The 20,061-nt window shown below is 48.1% G+C and overlaps 1 protein-coding gene across 1 annotated transcript in view; it reads left to right on the top strand.

Moving 5' to 3' along the window:
- The window catches only part of LOC115324113 (Down syndrome cell adhesion molecule homolog), a 198,498-nt gene that overhangs the window by 25,822 nt on the left and 152,615 nt on the right, over positions 1–20,061 (top strand). Inside the window, exon 3 of the mRNA XM_042286225.1 lies at positions 7,789–7,926. Coding sequence (XP_042142159.1) covers positions 7,789–7,926 — 138 coding nt within the window. The remainder of the gene's footprint in view (positions 1–7,788; positions 7,927–20,061) is intronic.

Below are 20,061 nucleotides of genomic sequence, written 5' to 3'. Positions count from 1 at the left end.
CTCTTCGATCGCCAGCCTCAGTCTGTTAGGAAGAATAGGCGACTTAGTTAATTTTTCCCCAATCACAGTCTCTAGTGGTGGGTTCTGGAATTTCTAGATGAAGAGCATGCCTCTGCGCCATAGCAGCATCGGGTGCAGTCACTGAAGGTCTTTTAGTACAAGCATTGGTGTTCTAGTATAACCCGTGCTTCAACGGGCGAACGATTTCGGGTGGGAAACATAGAGTTGGTGCAGTGACGGAATCTAATCAGAAGTCAACGCAGCTATTGGAGTGGTTGGCCCCTTGATCACTTGCCGGGAGCCTTCGAGAGAGGTATCTGAAACAATTTCGGCAGTTGAGACATTTGAAGATGCATCATGCCGTTGTGTTATGTCGCACTTGATGACAGAAACTTGAGGTGCAGCTACTCCTATGACGGCATCTGCCAGTTGGGCGAACCGGACTAAATCGAGTCTCTGCAAGGGGGTGAGAACCATAATCACGTTATTGGGAAGTCTTTGCAGAAATATTTCCCGCAACATGTCGGCATCAAAAGTCGGTGCTGGCTGTACGAGAAGTCGTTTAAGGCGGCGCACAAGCTGACACGGTGTGTCACGGTGTACCATCGCCCAGATCTTTTAACGATAGGAACTGCTAAAGCCGCTGATGTATGGATTCCGACGTTTGTCTAATCAGCTCTGCTTTTAAAGTGGTGTGTGAGGTGATAGCTGGTGGCTCAAACATGACGTATTCAATGTCTGTGGCCATTTTGGAAGGCAGTACTGCCGCAACGCGGTGAAACCTTTCTGTTTGCCATGTTACTCAACTACTAGTAAGTTGGCTCTTTTGGCTTGTTCGAATTATGGTTGCGGTGAAGCTAGCCAGAATTGCGGAAGTTGCAGCAGGTTTGCAACGGCGACATTTAAAGGGGTTACCTTACTGGTTTTCATGCTGAAGACAGCTGAGAGTCCTTCTCCGGTTCACCAGTCGTCGAGAGCGCCTAGTTCACGTCATATTTGCTTATGAATATATGTACAGGTCTGTTCCATTCGGAATCTCCTGCTGCACCTGGGTCGTCCTGCGAGTTTGATCTGTTTCATGATTTGTTGTCTTCATTTTGGCAGCAAGGTTCTACACCGTCAACGTATGAATCAAGATTATGTTGCAGAATAGGAAAGTCTTTAAACAAAGGAAGATAATATAATTAAAACAAAGTATATCATATAAAACGCTCTCGTGTTGTTAAAATAAAAGAATAAAAAAATTACCTTCAGGAACGTAGCCGAAAGCTTAACCAAGAGGAAGACTTAGCTTGTCTGTGCTTGAAAGGGTGTGCGGCACAGTACCTTGTAATCCAAGGATTGTGAAAGGCAAAATCTTCGCATCTGCGGTTTTTACCCCTCGAAAGAATTAGAAACCTCCGCGGCCTATAGGAAGCGCGCTAGTTCCTATCAATATGGCTGTCATTTGGATGATTGTCAGAGAACAGTAGTACGAGGTTGGGTCTACGACGCGTAAGTAACTATCATTTCGCTAAATACAAACGATATAAGAGTCGTCTCTGATATTTTCACTGGAAGAAGGGGAAGCTAACCCTTCCAGAATTAGAATGTGCGATTATCACATCGCGAAACCACCTTCGCTGAAAGTTGCGAATAACAGATACGGGGATGCAGCGGTTCACCTCAAACAGGGTGCAACACGTCGACTTTCAAGGGTACGTGAGAGGTTGGTACATTGAAATAGGGGTGTATGAATCCCCCTTCGAATACAAGCGGTACTCAGCACTGTCATTGGCACCGTCTCCAGCTTCACCACTGAAAAGCGACGGCATGAGGGTTTTCCCTCGCATCAGAAGGCTGTAAATGACTCGGTGATATGCAATTGCTACAACTCTTTCCACGTCCCTACATGAAAGCCATCAGGGTCTAAACACTCGTAAAACGCAAAGTTGTCGGCCAACCTTCACGGAACGCGCCGAGTGAACACTCGCGACGATGAACCCGCACTTTTTACGTTGAAGTGCAATTGGTGCGCTTTACGAAATTTAGGCTCAACTTTGTATTTGACAAGTCTAGAAGTTTGGGAATCTCACATCACTGCCACTAACACCTTCTCTAAAAAAGCAGCCCTAAAGATTTTAAATAGTTTGTGCTTGAGTATGATATACTGAAGTATGCTAAACCCTAAGAACCACGGGAGTTGAGAGGTGACCTAACTCATACAGCGAAATTGCGTCTCTGCTCCACTTAGAACGACTCAATCATATTCTTGATATTACAGAAAAAGGAGAAACATTCGTTAGCACGCTTCCTCAAAATTCCTGCTGGTGGAAAGAACGTCAGGGCTCATGCGCAATGCCGTCAAGGAACTTTGGGCGTTCACTTCAGCGCTGCTCATTTTAAGCGGAGATGATATGCAGTCCGCACCATACAACAGCGTAGATTCACAAGTTGAACGAAGCTAATTGTTTAACTGGGAATTTAGTAGGGTTGTGCAAATGTTAGCTCGAATCAAAGAGTGCATTTCAAACTATAACAGTGTTGAAATAACGAGAATTCGTGACTTTCTCTTAGAGTTTCAAAAATATGAACGCAGCAGCTTTATCGATTAAAAGCATTATTCGCCCACAATGTGTCGAAAGACGATCGAGAGTATATTTTTTGTTTTATCAAATTAGAATAATGTGCGTATACTGTAAATAGCAGCGGGGAAACGAATGAAAATAAATCTATAAAGGTAGAGACCGCGAAGACCCTTGTTCGTACTGCATTCACTCACTTCCACACGTTAGGTTTCACCTTTCGTCCATCCGTCTATTAGCAATATCTTCAGCGTGCCTCATTTTCTGTAAGCTCACATAACATCAACTCCCCAAAAGTGTCCATGTTTGCATTCAGGAGGTAGAAGGTCGTAAACCTGAGGCATTTCCACAACAACAACCAAACGAAGCCACACCTCACACCAACCACCCGCCCGCGCTTCGTCTTCTTCCCCAACGCAAACACAGACGGTAACACTACACTCGCTCTGCTAGCCACACGGTCCCGCTTTATCGCCCGAACAAACAGCACACGATGCGACAGCTATAACCCGCCGAATAAGAGAGTGCGCCGACACCACTCCCGCCGCGAAAGCACTCCCTTAGCACCCATACACCAAGCTCGCTCCACAGCTAAAACGGGGTGGCGTGGCGATCGGTTTTCCGGGGGGAGGCGCTAGATTAATGGCATCGAGCCCATAGGTCTCCGGTAACGTATCCGGCCGATCTTGGGATAAGAGCTGTCAACATCTTGGGCCTCCATTAAGCATCCGGACGACGTGACTGAGAGTCTAATGCGACGGCGCTGAAAAGGGAAACGACTCCAACAAAACGCACGGCCCACCGGGCACGTCTATCACGCGCAAAGCCGCCGTGGGCGAAGACACACCACGTCTCGGCTCGAGTTGGACCTGTGAGAAGGCTGAAGGCGCGTATGCATAGCTCACGAGAGGATGGGCAACTTTGATTGCTAACGCTTGATTGAGGTACGTCTGGCTAGGGACTTAATTGGGGCGACTCGTACATTCGGCACTTCATTGGTTCATCCGGCCAAACAGCGATCTGACGTATAACATTGTGCGATACATGATTTGTTCTAGCAGTTCCGCGGGCTCCGCTTGGGTCCATGTTGGGGTGGTACGAAATATAGTGTGTCTACGTGATCGCGTCTTGATTTGAGCCTGTCACGTGTTCGCAATGGCCCATTCATAGACGCATTTTGGGTGGCAGCGGCGGCGTGTTGCATGGAGAGGAAGTTGATGCTCTATTAAGGTCTTTGCCTTTTGTTTTTTGTTTTACTTCGTCACGGGTATTGCGTGCCAAACTGCGCGAGGACCGAGATCACGTATTCGGATCCCGAAATATTCGTTGGCCAGGGTACATGGGCCCGGCCTCCTTTATTGTGATAAATTCTGTCGGACGGGCACATAAAATAGAGCAGTACATGAGCCTCTAACGGAACACGAAGGTTCATGTGTTTTTTTCTTTGGATACTCGGCTGAGTCCATCGCTTCGCCGTTTATAAGGGAATATCCCAGCTTTCTTCTTTTTCTTTTGTTATCAGCGTAAACGTAAGGAATCCATGTACGAACGAAGCCGAATATGGCGAGAAACGTGACAGCTCTCACGTAATCCGAAGATTTGTTTTGCGGTTGAACTGGAAAAAAAGATTATTTTGGTGTAACTAAATGTATATTATTAAACAGCAATATTTATTGTAGCAATCATTATAGTCCCAAGTCGAACTCTGAGACAACCATTTTGTATGCAATGCACTGGATGAAGATATCAGCACTAGGCTTCTTAATTCGTTATTTGTGGTTCTAACATGATCTACCTTCCAAACCAGATCTTGCAAGATTAAAATGCGTAACCCACACAAATATAAAAAAGTCGCGATTTTTTTTGTTTGTTATTAAGTGCATGTACGTAGTTGAATATGCCTCCGAATAACTTCTTTATATTCTGTGCACCTCAATAGAGTTTCATATTCATTGTGAAAAAAGATTATCGATTCAGAGACGTCAGATAAATTCCAAGTGTAATCCCCTGCCCACTTCCTTTTTGAAATTAACATCGCACCGACATTTGTCATTTTATGAACATCTTGTTACACCTTAATGACCCTTGGTTAGTAGCGGTATTCCACGTGCAATATTGGCCACCTAGAACGTTAAACTGAGGGCGCTAATGGGGAGGAGGAGCGACCGTGACGCCCCAAGCGGTTAACTTTAGAACTACACGAATGCAAACAACAAATACAATGACTCAGCACACGGCCGACATAACCGAACGCGGAGTCAGCGTTCGGCTGGAGTTCGTGTTCTCCGGTGAGGGGGAGGAGGGGCTCTTTTGTCTCCATTCCGGACTGCATAAACAATGCACCATGCATTGCGCCCAGCTCAGCACAAAAGCCGAAGTGGGTCAAGCTCGCATTCTCGAACGACTGCTTTCGGGGTAGATCCGGCACTTAACGTCTCTTCGTCGATTGTTAGTATTTTTTACATTACACTCTGCCCCGCGCTCTATTGCAGAAGATGATATGGACATGCCCATAAGGCTTTAGGACATGTGCACAGGCTTTGTGTTGAGTAAACACCGAGGTGTGGGAAAGAAACGGGTCAGAGCGCCCCCCATAGTTCGATCTCCTGCCCAATATCGCAAGGGTATTTTGAATTTTGTTTGTAAAGTCATTCACAACGTCCAATTTTGTTGGATTAGATTGTTAAAGCCCACGTGTTGGCTATCTTATAACTCGACTGACTGCAAAAAAAAAAAAAAAAAACGCTCGCCAAACAAGATAGTCAACTTATTGTGCTGTGAAGTAAATTACCACAGCCACTTTTTTGCCGATTTCTTCTCGAAGGAGTAGTTTTATCGTCATTTTTAATGCAATAACATTATTAGTCTCCTTATCATAGGTTTCTGTACACGTATGTAGCCTCTAATGTAGGCGATTTTCCGCTCCATTCAGCAGAAAATTGACTATACCTGACCTATACACCGATTCGGGTTCCCCGCTAAATTTAGCGGAAACAGGTTTCCCGTTATATTGAGCGGAAAACTGACTTCTCACAACGTACGAGGGGGGACCCAAAAAAAACCGAACTTATTCTTTTTTAAGCAGAGCTTTTGCAGTACCGCGTTTTGCCGCCAGGAGTTGATAGAGCGAACATTGCTGAGTCATTAGGCCTAATTCCGTCCTCGAAAAAGGTTAGGACTAGTTGCGGCTGGGTTTATAGTGACATGTGTTTCGTGTGGGCGTCGTTTTTGCAATGTCCGATTTCTGTGAACAGCGTGCAACGGTTAAATTCTGTTTTTTGCTCGGAAAAAGTGGAACAGAAACTATTGAACTGTTAAAAACGGCGTACAAGAACGATTCCATGGGGAAAACTCAAGTGTTTGAGTCGTTTTCCCGTTTCAAGAATGGCGACATGTCAATTGATGACAAACCTCGTTCCGGTCGTCCTTCCACGGCACGAACACATGAAAACGTTCAAAAAATTCGTGCAATCATCAACGAAGATCGACGACGGACCATTGACGAAATTGTGGAGCTGTCGGGAGTGAGTTGGAGTTCATTGCAGCGAATTCTGACAGAAGATTTGGGAATGAAAAGGGTGGCTGCCAAATTCGTGCCACGACTGCTGACTGCTGAACAAAAGCAAGGTCGCGTGGAAGCATGCTGTGCTTTGAAAGAAGAGTCCCGAAGTGACCCAAACATTTTTTTCAAAAGTTATTTCAGGTGACGAAACTTGGTGCTATGGTTACGATCCTGAATCAAAGCAACAATCAAGCCAGTGGAAGACCTCAGGTTCGCCTCGCCCCAAGAAAGCTCGTCAGGTGAAATCAAACATCAAAACAATGCTGATTAGTTTTTTCCGATGTGAAAGGAGTCGTCCATTCAGAGTTTGTTTCGCAGGGTCAGACAGTTAACCAAGCTTTCTACTTGGAGGTTTTGAAAAGATTGCGCAACAGTGTGCGGCGGAAGCGGCCCGATTTGTGGAAGTCGTGTGACTGGTTTTTCCATCATGACAATGCCCCGGCTCACACTGCCTTGTCTTTACGACAATTCTTGACCACAAATGGTATGACCCCTGTTCCTCACCCCCCATACTCACCCGACCTTGCCCCGTGCGACTTTTTTTTTTTTTGTTTCCTAGAATGAAAAGAGAAATGAAAGGAAAGCGTTTTGCTGACGTTGCTGAGGTGAAGAAAAAAACGACGGAGGCGCTGTCAAGCATCATAAAAGATGAATTTAAACAATGTTTCGACACATGGATTAAAAGATTAGACAAGTGTATTAGTGCAAGTGGACAGTACTTTGAAAGAGATTGAACGTTTGTACTTGAAATGGGAATAAATAAGTGCAAAAAAATTTAGTTCGGTTTCTTTTGGGTCCCCCCTCGTATATAGCAATTCAGGTTGCCCGTGAAATTTAGAGGAAAACTGACATCACGTGAAATAAAAATCATTTCAGGTTCCCCGCTAAATGTAGTGCTAAATTGAACAATTCAGTTTCCCCATAAATATTAGCGGAAAATTTACTTCACGTGACCTATGCGGAAACTCAGGTTCCCCGCAATATTTTGTGGTAAACCGAACCCCTGCCCGTGTGTGCCACAACACATGCTATCGCATTCAGAGATAATCCCCCATGTGCTTATGCGCTCGGCCATCTTTGTCCGCTGGGCTGTGCGACACCTCCTGAGCCTGTGCTGTTGATCTGATGTGCGCGATATCGGAGGCTCCTCATGCGTACCGAGCACAGTGACTCAGCAATTTTCGCCCGGCTGATAAGCGATGCAGACGTTTATATGGTCGCCACCATTTCAGTAAGGGCGGTGGGCTTTATAACTCATGAACACCCCCCCCCCCCCCTTTTTGACTGCGCCACCCATTCGTAGTTTTCTATGTTTAGCGCGCACAGAAGATACGGTTTCTATATGCTTCGCTCAAGAAGAAGTCTGCAATTGTTTGCTGAAAACGTCAGCGCCGAAAAAACATTTATAAATGAACGGATCTACTGTTGCTCACAATTCTTGGCCTCTAAAGTCGTCAAGCACAAAGTGGGGGCCGAAGTTGAGGGAGCGCCCCGATTCGTCTATCACGACGATGACCTCACGTTTTTTTTTTTTTTTTTTTTTTTTTGCGCCGACGTCCAATCGGCGGCTCCGCAAGCTTTTGCCTCCAATTTGTGTTTGACAAGTTTGGGGCCCCAGGTTGCTCTTATGCTCGCTCCATCTTTTGTTTCCGCCTTTTCCAGACCGGTACTTGATGACGTCACTGGGGGACCTCTACGTGCGCAGTCTGAACCAGCCAGCACGTTTCCGGTGCCATACGGAGGACTTCCTAACAAGGAGGAACAAGACAAGCGCCAACTACGCTCACTACCACACCACCGGTGAGCGTCCTCAACTCGACGTATACGCCTAAACTCCGTTTCACTCCTAGTTCGTCGGCGGCCGACGCCACGATGCGAATGGGGCCGACCAAGCAGCGCCAAAAGTGCCTCCCTCGTCCAGGCCGTTCGTCGCTTTTGCGCGTTTGCTGTGGCCGACGAATCTAATCGTGCTCATTGGACGCGCCGTCACCTTGTGCTTACTTCTGTGCGTGACCGGTTGAGCCATAGCCGCCTATATACTGACAAAGCCTGGCAGATCGTCACGAGAAGCGGCATCCGCAATGCAAAAGGTGAAGGGGCAGACAACGGATGACAGAAGAGCCAAGTGACTGCCGCCCCGCTTCGACGAGAAGCTGAAACACACTTCTCCCAAGCGTACAAGTGTGTTTCGGGTCCTCGCCGCTGCAAAAGCTGTGCGCTGACGTCCAGGTTCCCCAACAAATGGCTCTTTGCTGCTCTGTACTACTAGAACCTCGCGCTAGAAATCTGATACCGGGCATCCACTAGTTCCGTCGTCGAACTGCCAGGCATTGTGAGTATAGAGGAGGCTATCGTTGAGCCGGTGAGAGCAAAACGCACATTGACGACGAGAGTAATGATGATGCGCTCTTGGTGCAGTGCGATTGCCTCCACCAGATGGTAGTGTCGGCTGCGTTGTCGGGACTAATGTCAGGAGTATGCGCTGAGAACCTGAGAGAGATGAGGAGACGAGAGCTCGCGTGCTGCGCCACGCGGCGCCACGCTTCGACACGCTACGCTACGCTTGCGCTCTACGTCGGGAAATAGCAGAGCCTTAACACGTTCGACGACTGCAGCACAGGTAAAGGCAGCTAGCTTTAGGCCTACCCGCGACGTGTACGTAACGAGTGACGAGTGACTGATTACATACATGTAATCAATTACATGTTATTTTAAATGTTTTACGCTTCAATTACTATTTTTTCTGCGGTAAAGTTCGCTGCGATTCAAGTACTGTTTTTTGTTATCAATTACAAGTAATCAATTACAAGTAATCAACAATATGTTTCCAACAGAGCTCAAATTATTGAGTTGTTTTTTACCTAAAAAATTGCGCTGTCTGCCCGTGCGTCACTCATCTATGTCGCATCAATGTTGGATCTTTTTGACCCTCGAACAACTTAAAGAATCATACCGATAAAACAGAAATAGAATGTCAACGCGCTCAGCGACGTTTCGACTGTCCAGCTCTCGAGAGTGCCTCGTTTCCTCAGTCAGGACAAAGACACCCCCCCCCCCCCCCCCTTCCTTCCCCAAACTTCCCTCCCATCTCCAATTCCATCTCGAATAAGTTCACCAGCGCGTGCTTCTATATAACCTACTAAGAACTGAAGGTTATCTTATCTACGTTTTTTTTACTAGCTTAGGCTGTGGCTCTTTATTTATCATTGTCTATCACTCACTTTTTATATCTGTCTCTATTACTGAATGAAGTTATGAATTCCATTAGCAATAGTTCATTTTGTCTCCAATGCGCCCGCGAAGGTCACGTGCTCGCTCTGGATGTATAGAATGGAACATCTTTACTATGCTTTGGTACTCCCTAACGTCTTGTTTACAGGCAACCACTTTGAACATATATGTTTGCTTTCTTGATTTTGTAATAGCACGTAAAAAAGTAACGGGGAAAGTAATCAATTACTTTCTGGTATTTTTAACTAATTTTGTGATGCAGTAATTGATCACTGTAATCCTTTACATGTTTCTATAAACTCACTATAATTGTAATCGTTCACTTTTTTTTTCAGTGACACTTAAAAGACTGTCCCATGAAGCGAGCCTACGTCATCAGCCGCGCCGGCCCTTACAAAAAGGGTCAATGAGTTTCAATTGAGTTTCTATACAATTGAATGACTTTCAATTGAAACTCGTTTCATATTTTTGTAAGGGGGACGGCAGATAAATTCGTGAAACCGCGATTTGAGGCATCCCAGCTTTGAAGCCGCACAAAACGCAACTCAAATCGGCAAGTAAATGAAGCCGAAGGAGGCCGCCGCGCGTCAGTTTCAATCAGCGCCACTCTATGGCGCTGCGTGCCCGCGTGCCGGCAAAAGGAGTCTGCTGTCGAGCTCGGGCGGCGGCACGGCTGCCCGAGTGAGCCAAGGCGGATTGCTGCAGCTGATTCCGTGCCGCCGACAGAGCGGCGGCAAGGCCGATGTCAGTGAGGCGCGGCTACTTCACGAGGACGCGCGCAAGAACAACATTGATGCTTTCGCATTCACAACACATAACAAGTGCTTAGGTGTATCTCGAACCTTTTTCTAACTTTTTCCCAAAACTTCGACAAAACAAATGTTCCACTCGTACGCGCATCCACAGAAATCTAAACAAAAACCTACCCTAACGAAACCAGGCAGAAAAGGTTGCAATATTTATTGGGTGAATTGTTTCACATCAATTAACATAGTAATAACAAACATCTGGCGTCGGCTTTTTATACCGTGTAAAAAAAACTGCTCTATGAAATGTTGAACTTGAAGTTTCTTCGTTTGACATAGTCGGGGATCTTTGTTGAAAAATTCGAACTTCCTCGAATTTCGTCGAAACCTCGAAGGCTCGCAGAACGAGTCCAGCGGCGACTTTGGTCGGGCTTTGATTTGTTGGCCGCTTTTAGCGGGTCCGGGATCCACTAACGATTACGTCATTGGCAGGCCTTGTCTTCTAGGTGGTGTTCGTAGCACACACCACCTCCCCGCCGAAGATTCTGCTGATCCCATTTAATTTGTCGGGAAATTAGTCGTTAAGCTCATGCAGCTTTGTGACGTTAATGATGCATTACGAATTAAAACACCCTCGGTAGCCCACCTGGTACTGGAAATAATATTTTTTATTGTATCGACGTGAGCCAGGGTGCAGTAGAATCCTACAACATCGTCAGAGTGCGATGTTCTTTAGTTGTTCTAAACAAGCGCCGTATATGCGCTCGTGTGTATTTTTTATACAGAACTTACCATACTAGTCAGTGACCCCCCCCCCCCCCCCCCCCCGCTTTCTTCCCATTATTACGCATGATAATGATGATATGAAGAATAATCATACATTTATTTTTGTATATTTTTAAAACAAATGATCGAGCCCGTAAGGGACTGTAAAACTTTTATGACGTGACCTTGCAGCAGCAAGGGCTATAATTTCGTTCCAACAATTAACTTGCGGCGAGAAAAATAAAGACACTTAACATACGTAATGTATCTGCTTAAACAGCCACCTTAAAACAATAAATCGCGAATATGACTAAAATATAGCAAAATACTGTGCTACCGCGATATCTGAATTAGCATATACTATCGCCACAATACAACATAAAATTGCATATGTTCGTTGGTAGAATGAGTACAAACTGAAATGTACTCAAAGAAATGCTCACTGAATTGTGCACACGTTTACAAAAAAAAAGAAAAAAAAACTCTTCCTTAAGATAGTTTTTGTAGGCCGAAAACGGTGTAACATTATATAAATGCAACACTCATAACCGAAAAATAGGAATATCGAGCGGGATGATAATAGGCAGTAGAACGCATTCTCGCAATATGAGGTGTGTAGGGAAGCCGATACAAAAAACCAGGTTCTATAAGCATAAAGACATAAAAAGCGACTGTACAGAAAAAGAATCCTTCAAATATCATTTTGTAGGCACTGTATTTTCAATTAATTTTTAGCATCTTTGTGAAACACGCTTAAAAATCATCCGGTACATCGTTAAATGTACGAGCAATGTAAAAACTGCTTACTTGTTTTTTTTATATATATGATGTATGTTTGGTAAGAAAAACCTATCTGTAACACTAGACGGTATTTTCTGTTCTGGTAGTTGAAATCGATCGATCATTGAGGAAAAGCTGTAATTGCTAATTGTTGGACCTCAGCATCTAACGATTATTTTAAACCCAGAAAATCATCAGGTTGTAACAATCTGCCCGCATCATCAGCATCAATACCCCCAATAGATTTGTTTAAAACTGCTGTTAAGAACTATGTTTGCGTAAGTGTTCAGTGACTAATGTTTGGTAATATTTTGTCTTTGATGATTTGTCTAGTTGCGCGTTCCATTATTTAATGTCCTCTGGGGTCCTAGCGCAGAGTAACCGATAAATAAATAAATAAATATGCAAGCACGGACACACAAAGTAAATGTGCAAGATTGCATGACAGTTATCTCCCTTGGCTAGTTTCGTCGATGATAGCACGTGCACACTCAGTCTGCGAACGCCGAGCCAATGCATTTTTAATATCACTTGATTGTCCCTAAGCATTGCATTTGAACTTACCAAAGTTGGTGCCCCAAATTTAAATATGCATGCCGGTCAACTATAGAATAATATAAAATCATCTGTCACCGGTCTTGTCTTCGACGGATCAAGCGTCATTACTGTGACGGTCCACATTGTGATGACAGCAAAAGATTTAAGCAGTAGCGAGCTTATACTAATGACAGGCCCAGAAATCTCCGACAACCATCAATAAGCCAAATATATACAACCGGACCGATATCATTTTGTCATAGTAGACTCCTCATTATACCAGATATAGAGAAGCCCCTCCGGTTTAGAATATAATTTGACGGCATTAGTCATTACGGGAGGTCACGATCGATTGGAACCCGGTGTGCCTCCTGGGACATTAATGTCGATAACACGATGAACACGGATAGACAGCTGGTGACCAGACGCTCAATTGAATCGGCTATAATAACCGATAAGGTGACTGCCGTGTTCTACGTGCGTGTCCGCCGTGCATAGCGAACACGAACTATTGAGCGCAAACAACGACGGATGCCACCCGAGACACTGGCAGGGGAAAACTGAGCAGCTGGCCATGGAGAGGCACGGGACCCCTGGAAGCCGCAGCAGACTGGGCGTGGTCGCAGACCAGAAAAGATGCTTCTTGTAACACCAACCGATTGGAACTTAAACAGTTAAATAAATGTATCCTTGCACTATCCCGAATTAACCGGTACATCACAATGACGACGAGGATGGGATCCATGCAACAAGGACGGGTATAAGCAACTGAGCGACATCAGAACAAAGGAGACGGCGGTAAGGTCAGTGACGCCCCATCTCAAACCTAAAGAACGTCTCGGATCGAAAAAATTAAAGAATTCGACCAGAAATTGGAATAATTGCCTTCGTACATCGAAGGATCGAAGCGTTCTTCGCTGCGAACGACATTCCAGAATCAAAGCTAGCCGGTGTTCTTCTCTCTATTGTCGACAGAGAAATGTACGGACTAATACGAAACTAGGCTGCACAGACCAAACCAAGCACCAAGACGTGCGTACAGAAAGTTCAACTATTGCAGAACCGCGTCAACCCGACACCCAAGGAAACGGTTGAACGCTACAAATTCCATGAACGTAAGAAGCTGGAATCTGAAAGCATCGCAGACTAATTAGCTGCGCTCAAACAGCTTACACTTGAATGTAACTTCGGTGTTTCCCTCAACGACCGACTTCTTGGCCAGCTCATTGAAGGCATTAAGAATGGAAACATTCTAGGAAAGCTGCTGGCTGAACTGATGCTGGCGTTCAAGGCAACGGTGGATCTTTCCACTTCGATGGAGGTAGCCACGAAGGGTGCGGAGGAAATAAGGAGCGAGACCGAGACCCCATAAGATGTCAATTGCTTTGTGCAAGGGTCGAAATACAAGACGTATGATAAAAGGTAATCGAGGAAAAGCGAAAATATCGCACTAACAGGACCACATGTCGCCGTTGGGGCAAAAATAATCACGACCCTGAAAACTGCTTTGCAAAGAACAAGAATTGTAAAATATTGGCAAGAACAGGACGCTTCCAAATAGTTTGCCGTGACAGGAAATTATATCAACTAGAATTTAAAAAAAAGGATAAACCAAACATAACCAACCATGCCACTACACTTGACTCCGGAGAAGAAGCTCCGTTTTATTTTATCGACACCAGCTACCCGAAGCCAATCGGGTAGCTGGTATTTCAAGGATGTTTTTTTCCGAGAACCAGTTTCCACTACCAGACTTTGATTCAGACCATAGTAGTTACGAAGAAATGGCCCCTTTAACTATTGTAGGGTTCGGTGCCACTGCTCACCCGCAAGAAGGACCAACGAGGCAGATCTCATAAAACACAACTTTACTTGTTCGTGGCAGTGAAGATGTTCTTTCTTTGAGATTGCGCCGGGACCCGACGACGGAGGCAGCAGATGGTCGCTGACGGAAGAGAAAACCAGACAGGACTCCGCGGATAGGAGAAAAAAAAACACGTCTATTTACAAGCCAAGCTAATTTTCGAATGTCTCTGCCAAAGGTTACCGCACGTGCTGTCCTTGTCTTCTTCTCTTCTCCAAGCCGTCCACTGTCCCAGCTCGCACGAGCGTCGCCAGTTCACCCACACACCGGGGCACACGTGCAAATGCCAACACGCAAAGGAAAGAAAATGAAGCTCGGTCCTGTTCCCGCGTCCACTCACGGTGATGGCGGGGCCGATTCTCACAGCTCCCGACTAAGTATATTTTTTAGACCCAAATGTCAAAAATAACATTAACAACTAAACTCAAACGTGTACACATATCAGACACACCTTACACAGAGTTTGTGACTCAACCCGTCAGAATCCAAACTATAAAAAAAAAAATTTACACTAAAATGCAAATCATATGCTACTAAAGTGATTCTTACTGTGCCCGCCACGGCTCCAAAGGAGTGACAAATGTCGTGCTAAAACTCGCGTGGCATCTAGCCTCCTAGCCTCGGTCTCTTTGCTGACAAGTTATCCAAGCCATCCAGATTTCGACGGGGCTTGAATCGGATGGTGCATAGCCGGTTCCGGAACATCGCCGCGCAAGAGCAACGACAGTTTATGCTCTGTCCTGACTTACGAATCGGGAATAGGCCTCGCAGGCGGTCGTCGTTGTCGATGTCTTTTGCAATCTCAGCTCTCTCACACGTGGCCGGCTGGTAGTTGGTCGAGTCTTCATCGGCGTCCTTAGTTATATTCTGGGACGACATCTCCACCGGCCCGCTGTGACGTCAGCCGCTCTAACAAGTTGTCCGACTTCTTGTCAACACCCACGTCCTTGCCGTGGTCGTCATCAGCTTGCCAGAACGTCTGCCACCAAAGCAAAATATCCGGTTCTTTATTGTCGTCGACGTTCACGTTCTCGTCATGGTCATCCTGTCGCCCAGGCGATAAGCTCGGTCCTTCGACGTCGTCCACGTTCTCGCCGTCGTCGTCCTCGGCTTGCCGGAACGCCCACCTCCCAGGAGATACTCTAGGTACTTCCTTGCAATTGACGCCAATGTTCTCAACTTGGTCGTCATTGGCTTGCCGGAACTTGTGCAACCCAGATAAGAAGTCGGGACCGGCCTTGACGTTGTCGAAGTTCACACATGGGTCGTCCTCAGATTGCCGGGACGCCTGCCGCCCAGGCAAAGTGTGGGGCCTTTCGTCGTCGACGTTCACCTGCTCGTCGTGGTCATCCTCGGCTCGCTGGGACGTCCTCCAGGCACGGGAGACATTCAGCTCATTTCTGTCGTCAACGTCCGCCTGCACAGACACGCATCTGCGATTGTTCTTTGACGACCGCTTCGTATCATCGGCCTGTAACCTAATCTGAGGCGCCTCGCGGACTGATGAGTCTGGCATCTTCTGACCTTGGTGGTCCAAGTTGTTACCGTCGGTCTTGCCCACATCGGTCGTCACCTTGCCGGGCTCACGGCTGGAGTCTTCCTCCACAGTGACATTCTCGGCGTCCACTCTTTTCTTGAGAAACAAAAGATCTCCGTCTGGTGTCTTCGTCCGGGGACATTCGCGGGAAAGGTGCCCCAATTCCTTGCATTTAAAACACTTCACCCGACAATGTTCAGGCATAATGCCCTGCCTTGGGTTCTCGTGTTTTTTTCTTGAGAGAAGTGGTGGTTTCAATAAAGGACCTCGAGACCTCAGCTCGCAACACTCCGAGCTCTAACAAGACCGATTCTTTGACCGCACCATACCCACTTCTCTCACCCATGTTCAGCCTATTCACTAGTGCACGCATGCTCTCCGTGAAATAAGGTCGCACAAGATATCTCTGAGCCGCTCAGGGACTTCATATGTCTCGAAGACGTTTTCTACGCCATCAAACCAGCTCGGCACTAATATGTCGGACGACGGCATGGGAGTCAGCACTCCCTTCATCAATCTCGAAAAGCGAAAAACTTCATCTCGGAGGTTGAACTCCATGCCGCCTCCACTGGCTCGCCTTCGGTTTTCTGAGCGTAGATGTTCTAGTTCTAGCTCGAGGCGTAACAGCCGTTCTTTCTCCCTCACTAGTTCTATCTCCTTTTCAATTAAGCTGTCTGATCGGATTCCTCCGTTCCCCTCCCCCTGTGTCTGCGAGTTTGCCCCTAATCCACTCGAAGGTGACGATTCACCTGGCCCGTCAACATCCCTATTCCGACCCCTATTCTGCTCGGGCATTAGAACCGGCATCCGCCGCTCTGCACTGTCTGTATCCATGGCGGGCACACGTCAAAGAATCACCTTACCGTAAGGTCAACGACTGCCGCCGGATCACAGACGCAGCCCGCTGCTCAGAATAGTCAGGCACGAAAATGATGTCCGAGCTGTAGACTCAGGCGTTCCTCGCTGGAGTTGGACGGCATCAGGTCCGATGTAGCTCTGTCACCACCACGAAGTAGGTCGGTGGTCCAGTCTTCAAGGAGCTCGGTGGTCCAATCTTCTCTTTAGAAGGCTCCACCAGTGCCACGTCAAGTCGCTGTCCGCCGATTCCGTTGTGAAGATCACGCCGCCGGGGTCCGCCGACGCAATCCTGTCGACTGCGCCAGTGAAGATGTTCTTTCTTTGAGATGGCGCCGGGACCCGACGACGGAGGCAGCAGATGGTCGCTGACGGAAGAGAAAACCAGACAGGACTCCGCGGATAGGAGAAAAAAAAAACACGTCTATTTACAAGCCAAGCTAATTTTCGAATGTCTCTTCCAAAGGTTACCGCACGTGCTGTCCTTGTCTTCTCTTCTCCAAGCCGTCCACTGTCCCAGCTCGCACGAGCGTCGCCAGTTCACCCACACACCGGGGCACACGTGCAAACACCAACACGCAAAGGAAAGAAAATGAAGCTCGGTCCTGTTCCCGCGTCCACTCACGGTGATGGCGGGGCCGATTCTCACAGTGGCAGCGAACGGACTGAGCCCCCCGAGCCTCCACGTTGGCTCGCGCGCACGTTGCGCGCCGGCCGCGGAGCGCGAATTCTTTTTTTCTGTTCACGACGACGGGCCGCAAACACCACAAACTCCCCCCCCCCCCCCCCCCCCTCCCGCGAGTTCGTTGTAGTTGTGGGGGGTGGGGGCGGTTAGAAAGGTTCGTCGTTGTCATCAAGGTTGATGGCGATGTCGGCCGGCGAGTGGGGGCGGAGGAGGGCGGGTCTGAGGCGCCGGACGACCGCCAGGGCCCTCTGGAGGTTGTCCTCGTCAATGGCCGCGAGGCGCAAGACGGCGGCCCTGGCGGCGGTGGCCGACTCCCGGGCACGGTGGAGAGCGCCGGCTTGGTGGGTGCCCCTGTGTATCTCGGGCACCCCACAAATGGGGCACAGGAGCCGGCGCTCCTCCTCGTTGTAGAGCTGCACGGGGTCGTTGGGGTGCCGGTCGGTCAGGGATAGTCCCGGAAACGGCTCCGGGACTTCGGCCGGGGGGTCCGTGGTGAGGGGCCGGGGCTGGACCTCCCAGGGCAGATTTGATGTCCATGAGATTGGTAGGCCCTGGGGTCCAAGTACGGTTAAGTTTACGGAGTTGCCCCGGCGTCGGTAAAAGGGCCGACGGCGACGTTGTCCCGGAGCCGGGAGTCGACGGCCATGGTGCTCCCAGGGTGGCGGTGGTGGGGGGGAGAAGGTGAACGACTCCGTCTGAAGTACCGTGGCGTCTTGGAGAGCAGAAAAAAAAAGGGGACCCATGAGTGGTCTTCTACAAGAGTTTCTTCTACGAGAAAGCGTTGATAACGTTGAGCGCGGCAATAGACAACTTAAATTTGCGAGTACGCTATCGGTGAATATCGCACAGAACTACGCGCACAATCTGTATGGTGCGGAAACTAGTTCTCGCCAACACCTATTGCAACGCGCATCTTCTAAGTCTTCGTCTTCGTCACCAACATCAGGAAAAGTCCTCGCAGAATTAAGTATAACCAGGATCGGCATCACTCTCCACCTGCGAGAGAAGTTCGTCATCTGATTCATAATACCGTTTGAGGTTGGCGATATGAACAGGTCCAGCGGGTCGTCCAGACACGCAAAGAACGAGCGTGTACGTGAGGCGTGAGACCTTGTCTCGCACTCGATACGGACCATCCCACCTGTTCGCCAGGGAAGCTGTGAAACCTTTGGAGGCGTCACTAAGTGGGTGTGTCCGTCGGAGCACAAGGTCTCCAACTTCAAATTGCACTTCCCGATGGCCGCGAATGTACTGCTCAGCCTGCTGAAGCCGTGCGACGTCCAAGCTCTCCCGGGCATCACGAACGATGTCCCTGAGTCTGCGTCGTAGGCTTCCTGCAAACTGACCGTAGGAGCGAGCAGCGCCACGGTTGTTGGTCGTGCAAGTGCTTTCCAGTGGGAAAGTCAGCTCTTTTCCGAAATTAAGGCAACCTGGCGTAAAACCTGTAGACCGGTTAACGGTTGTGCGTGTTGCGAACGCGAGCTCTGGGAGCTTTGCGTCGCAGTCAGTGTGACGTTCGGTGTGAGCTATCAACATCGATTTCAGGTTTTGGTTCACCCGTATGTGATGTTTGCCTGTGGGTGATAGGCAGACGTCCGCTTGTGTTGTATGCCCAATGCTGCACAAGAGTCTCGGAACACTTTTCTGGCAAAGTAGGTAGCTTTGTCGCTAATCAATTTCACCGAAAATCCGAAGCGTGTGAACGTCTCCATCAGACACGACCAGATTTTCTTGGACGTCAGCGATCGCAATGCAAATAGCGCCACCCACTTGCTAAAGTGATCGGTGACAACCAACAAGTACTGGTTGCCACGCGGACTGCGTGGGAAAGGGCCCATGACGTCGACAGCAACGCATTCCCATGGAAATCGACTCACGGCTGGCTGCATGACACCAGGGGGCTGACCACCGCGCGGTTTGGCTTTCTGACGAACCGGGCATGAACGAGCGTACCTCAGCACGTCCTGACGAATTCCTCTCCAAGTTGCACTACGGCTTAACCTTTCAAATGTCTTGCAGCCACTACTGTTACCAGCCAAAGCAGAGTCATGGTAGTATCTAATGAAGGACGTGCGAAGTTGGCGAGGTATCACGGCTCGAAATGGAGTGTCTGTGGAGCCACCCTCCTCATCGTCGATCTGAGGTATGTACCGGAGGAGCAGACCGTCTTCGGCCAGCAAGTACGAGTCAAAACCCATCTCAACGTCTCTGTTGCCACGTCGGTCACGTGAAGACAACCACTCAGAGACCCTGCGACAAAGTCCATCGTTCTGCTGTACAGCACGAAGCTCATTTTGGCTAATCAAAGTACCTCAGCGCGAGCCAGCATCTATCGCAGCCACGACATTGGCATCCTCGGGCACGTGCACTTCGCCGAGCGGAGCGCGCGACAAAGCGTCTGCGACTTTGTTTTGTGAACCTCGCTTGTGCACAATTGTGTAGTCATATTTTTGAAGCGTCAGTGCCCAGCGTCATAATCGTCCTGCCGGATTTTTCAGCCGCTGAAACCAAGACAAGGCGGCATTATCCGACTGGATCACAGAGCGCTCGCCATCAAGGTACATGTTGAATTTCTGCAGGGCGAATATGATGGCTAGGTACTCGAGCTCGCAAACATTGTAATTTCGTTGAGCTACTGTCAAAGTATGGCTAGCAAACGCAATGGGTCGTAAGACACCATCGAAGACTTGAAGGAGCACAGCACCTAAACCGTAGCCGCTCGCATCGGTTTGCAGTAGAAACGGACGGTTGAGGCCTGGGAGCTTCAAAGATGCTGTCTCAGCAATAGCTCTGGACAGTTGAAGGAAAGCATTTTGCTGTGCCTCCGTCCAACGCCACTTGACGCCTTTGCGCAGCAGTTCGTTCAGAGGCCGCGTTATCTCTGCACAGTGGGGAATAAACTGGCGGTAAAATCCAACCATGCCAAGAAATCGCT

This window comes from Ixodes scapularis, unplaced genomic scaffold, assembly GCF_016920785.2.
Source record: "Ixodes scapularis isolate PalLabHiFi unplaced genomic scaffold, ASM1692078v2 PGA_scaffold7__128_contigs__length_106722199, whole genome shotgun sequence".
Classification (NCBI taxonomy): domain Eukaryota; kingdom Metazoa; phylum Arthropoda; class Arachnida; order Ixodida; family Ixodidae; genus Ixodes; species Ixodes scapularis.
The sequence above is the reverse complement of the archived record's forward strand: the minus strand, read 5'-3'. Positions and strand labels throughout refer to the sequence as shown.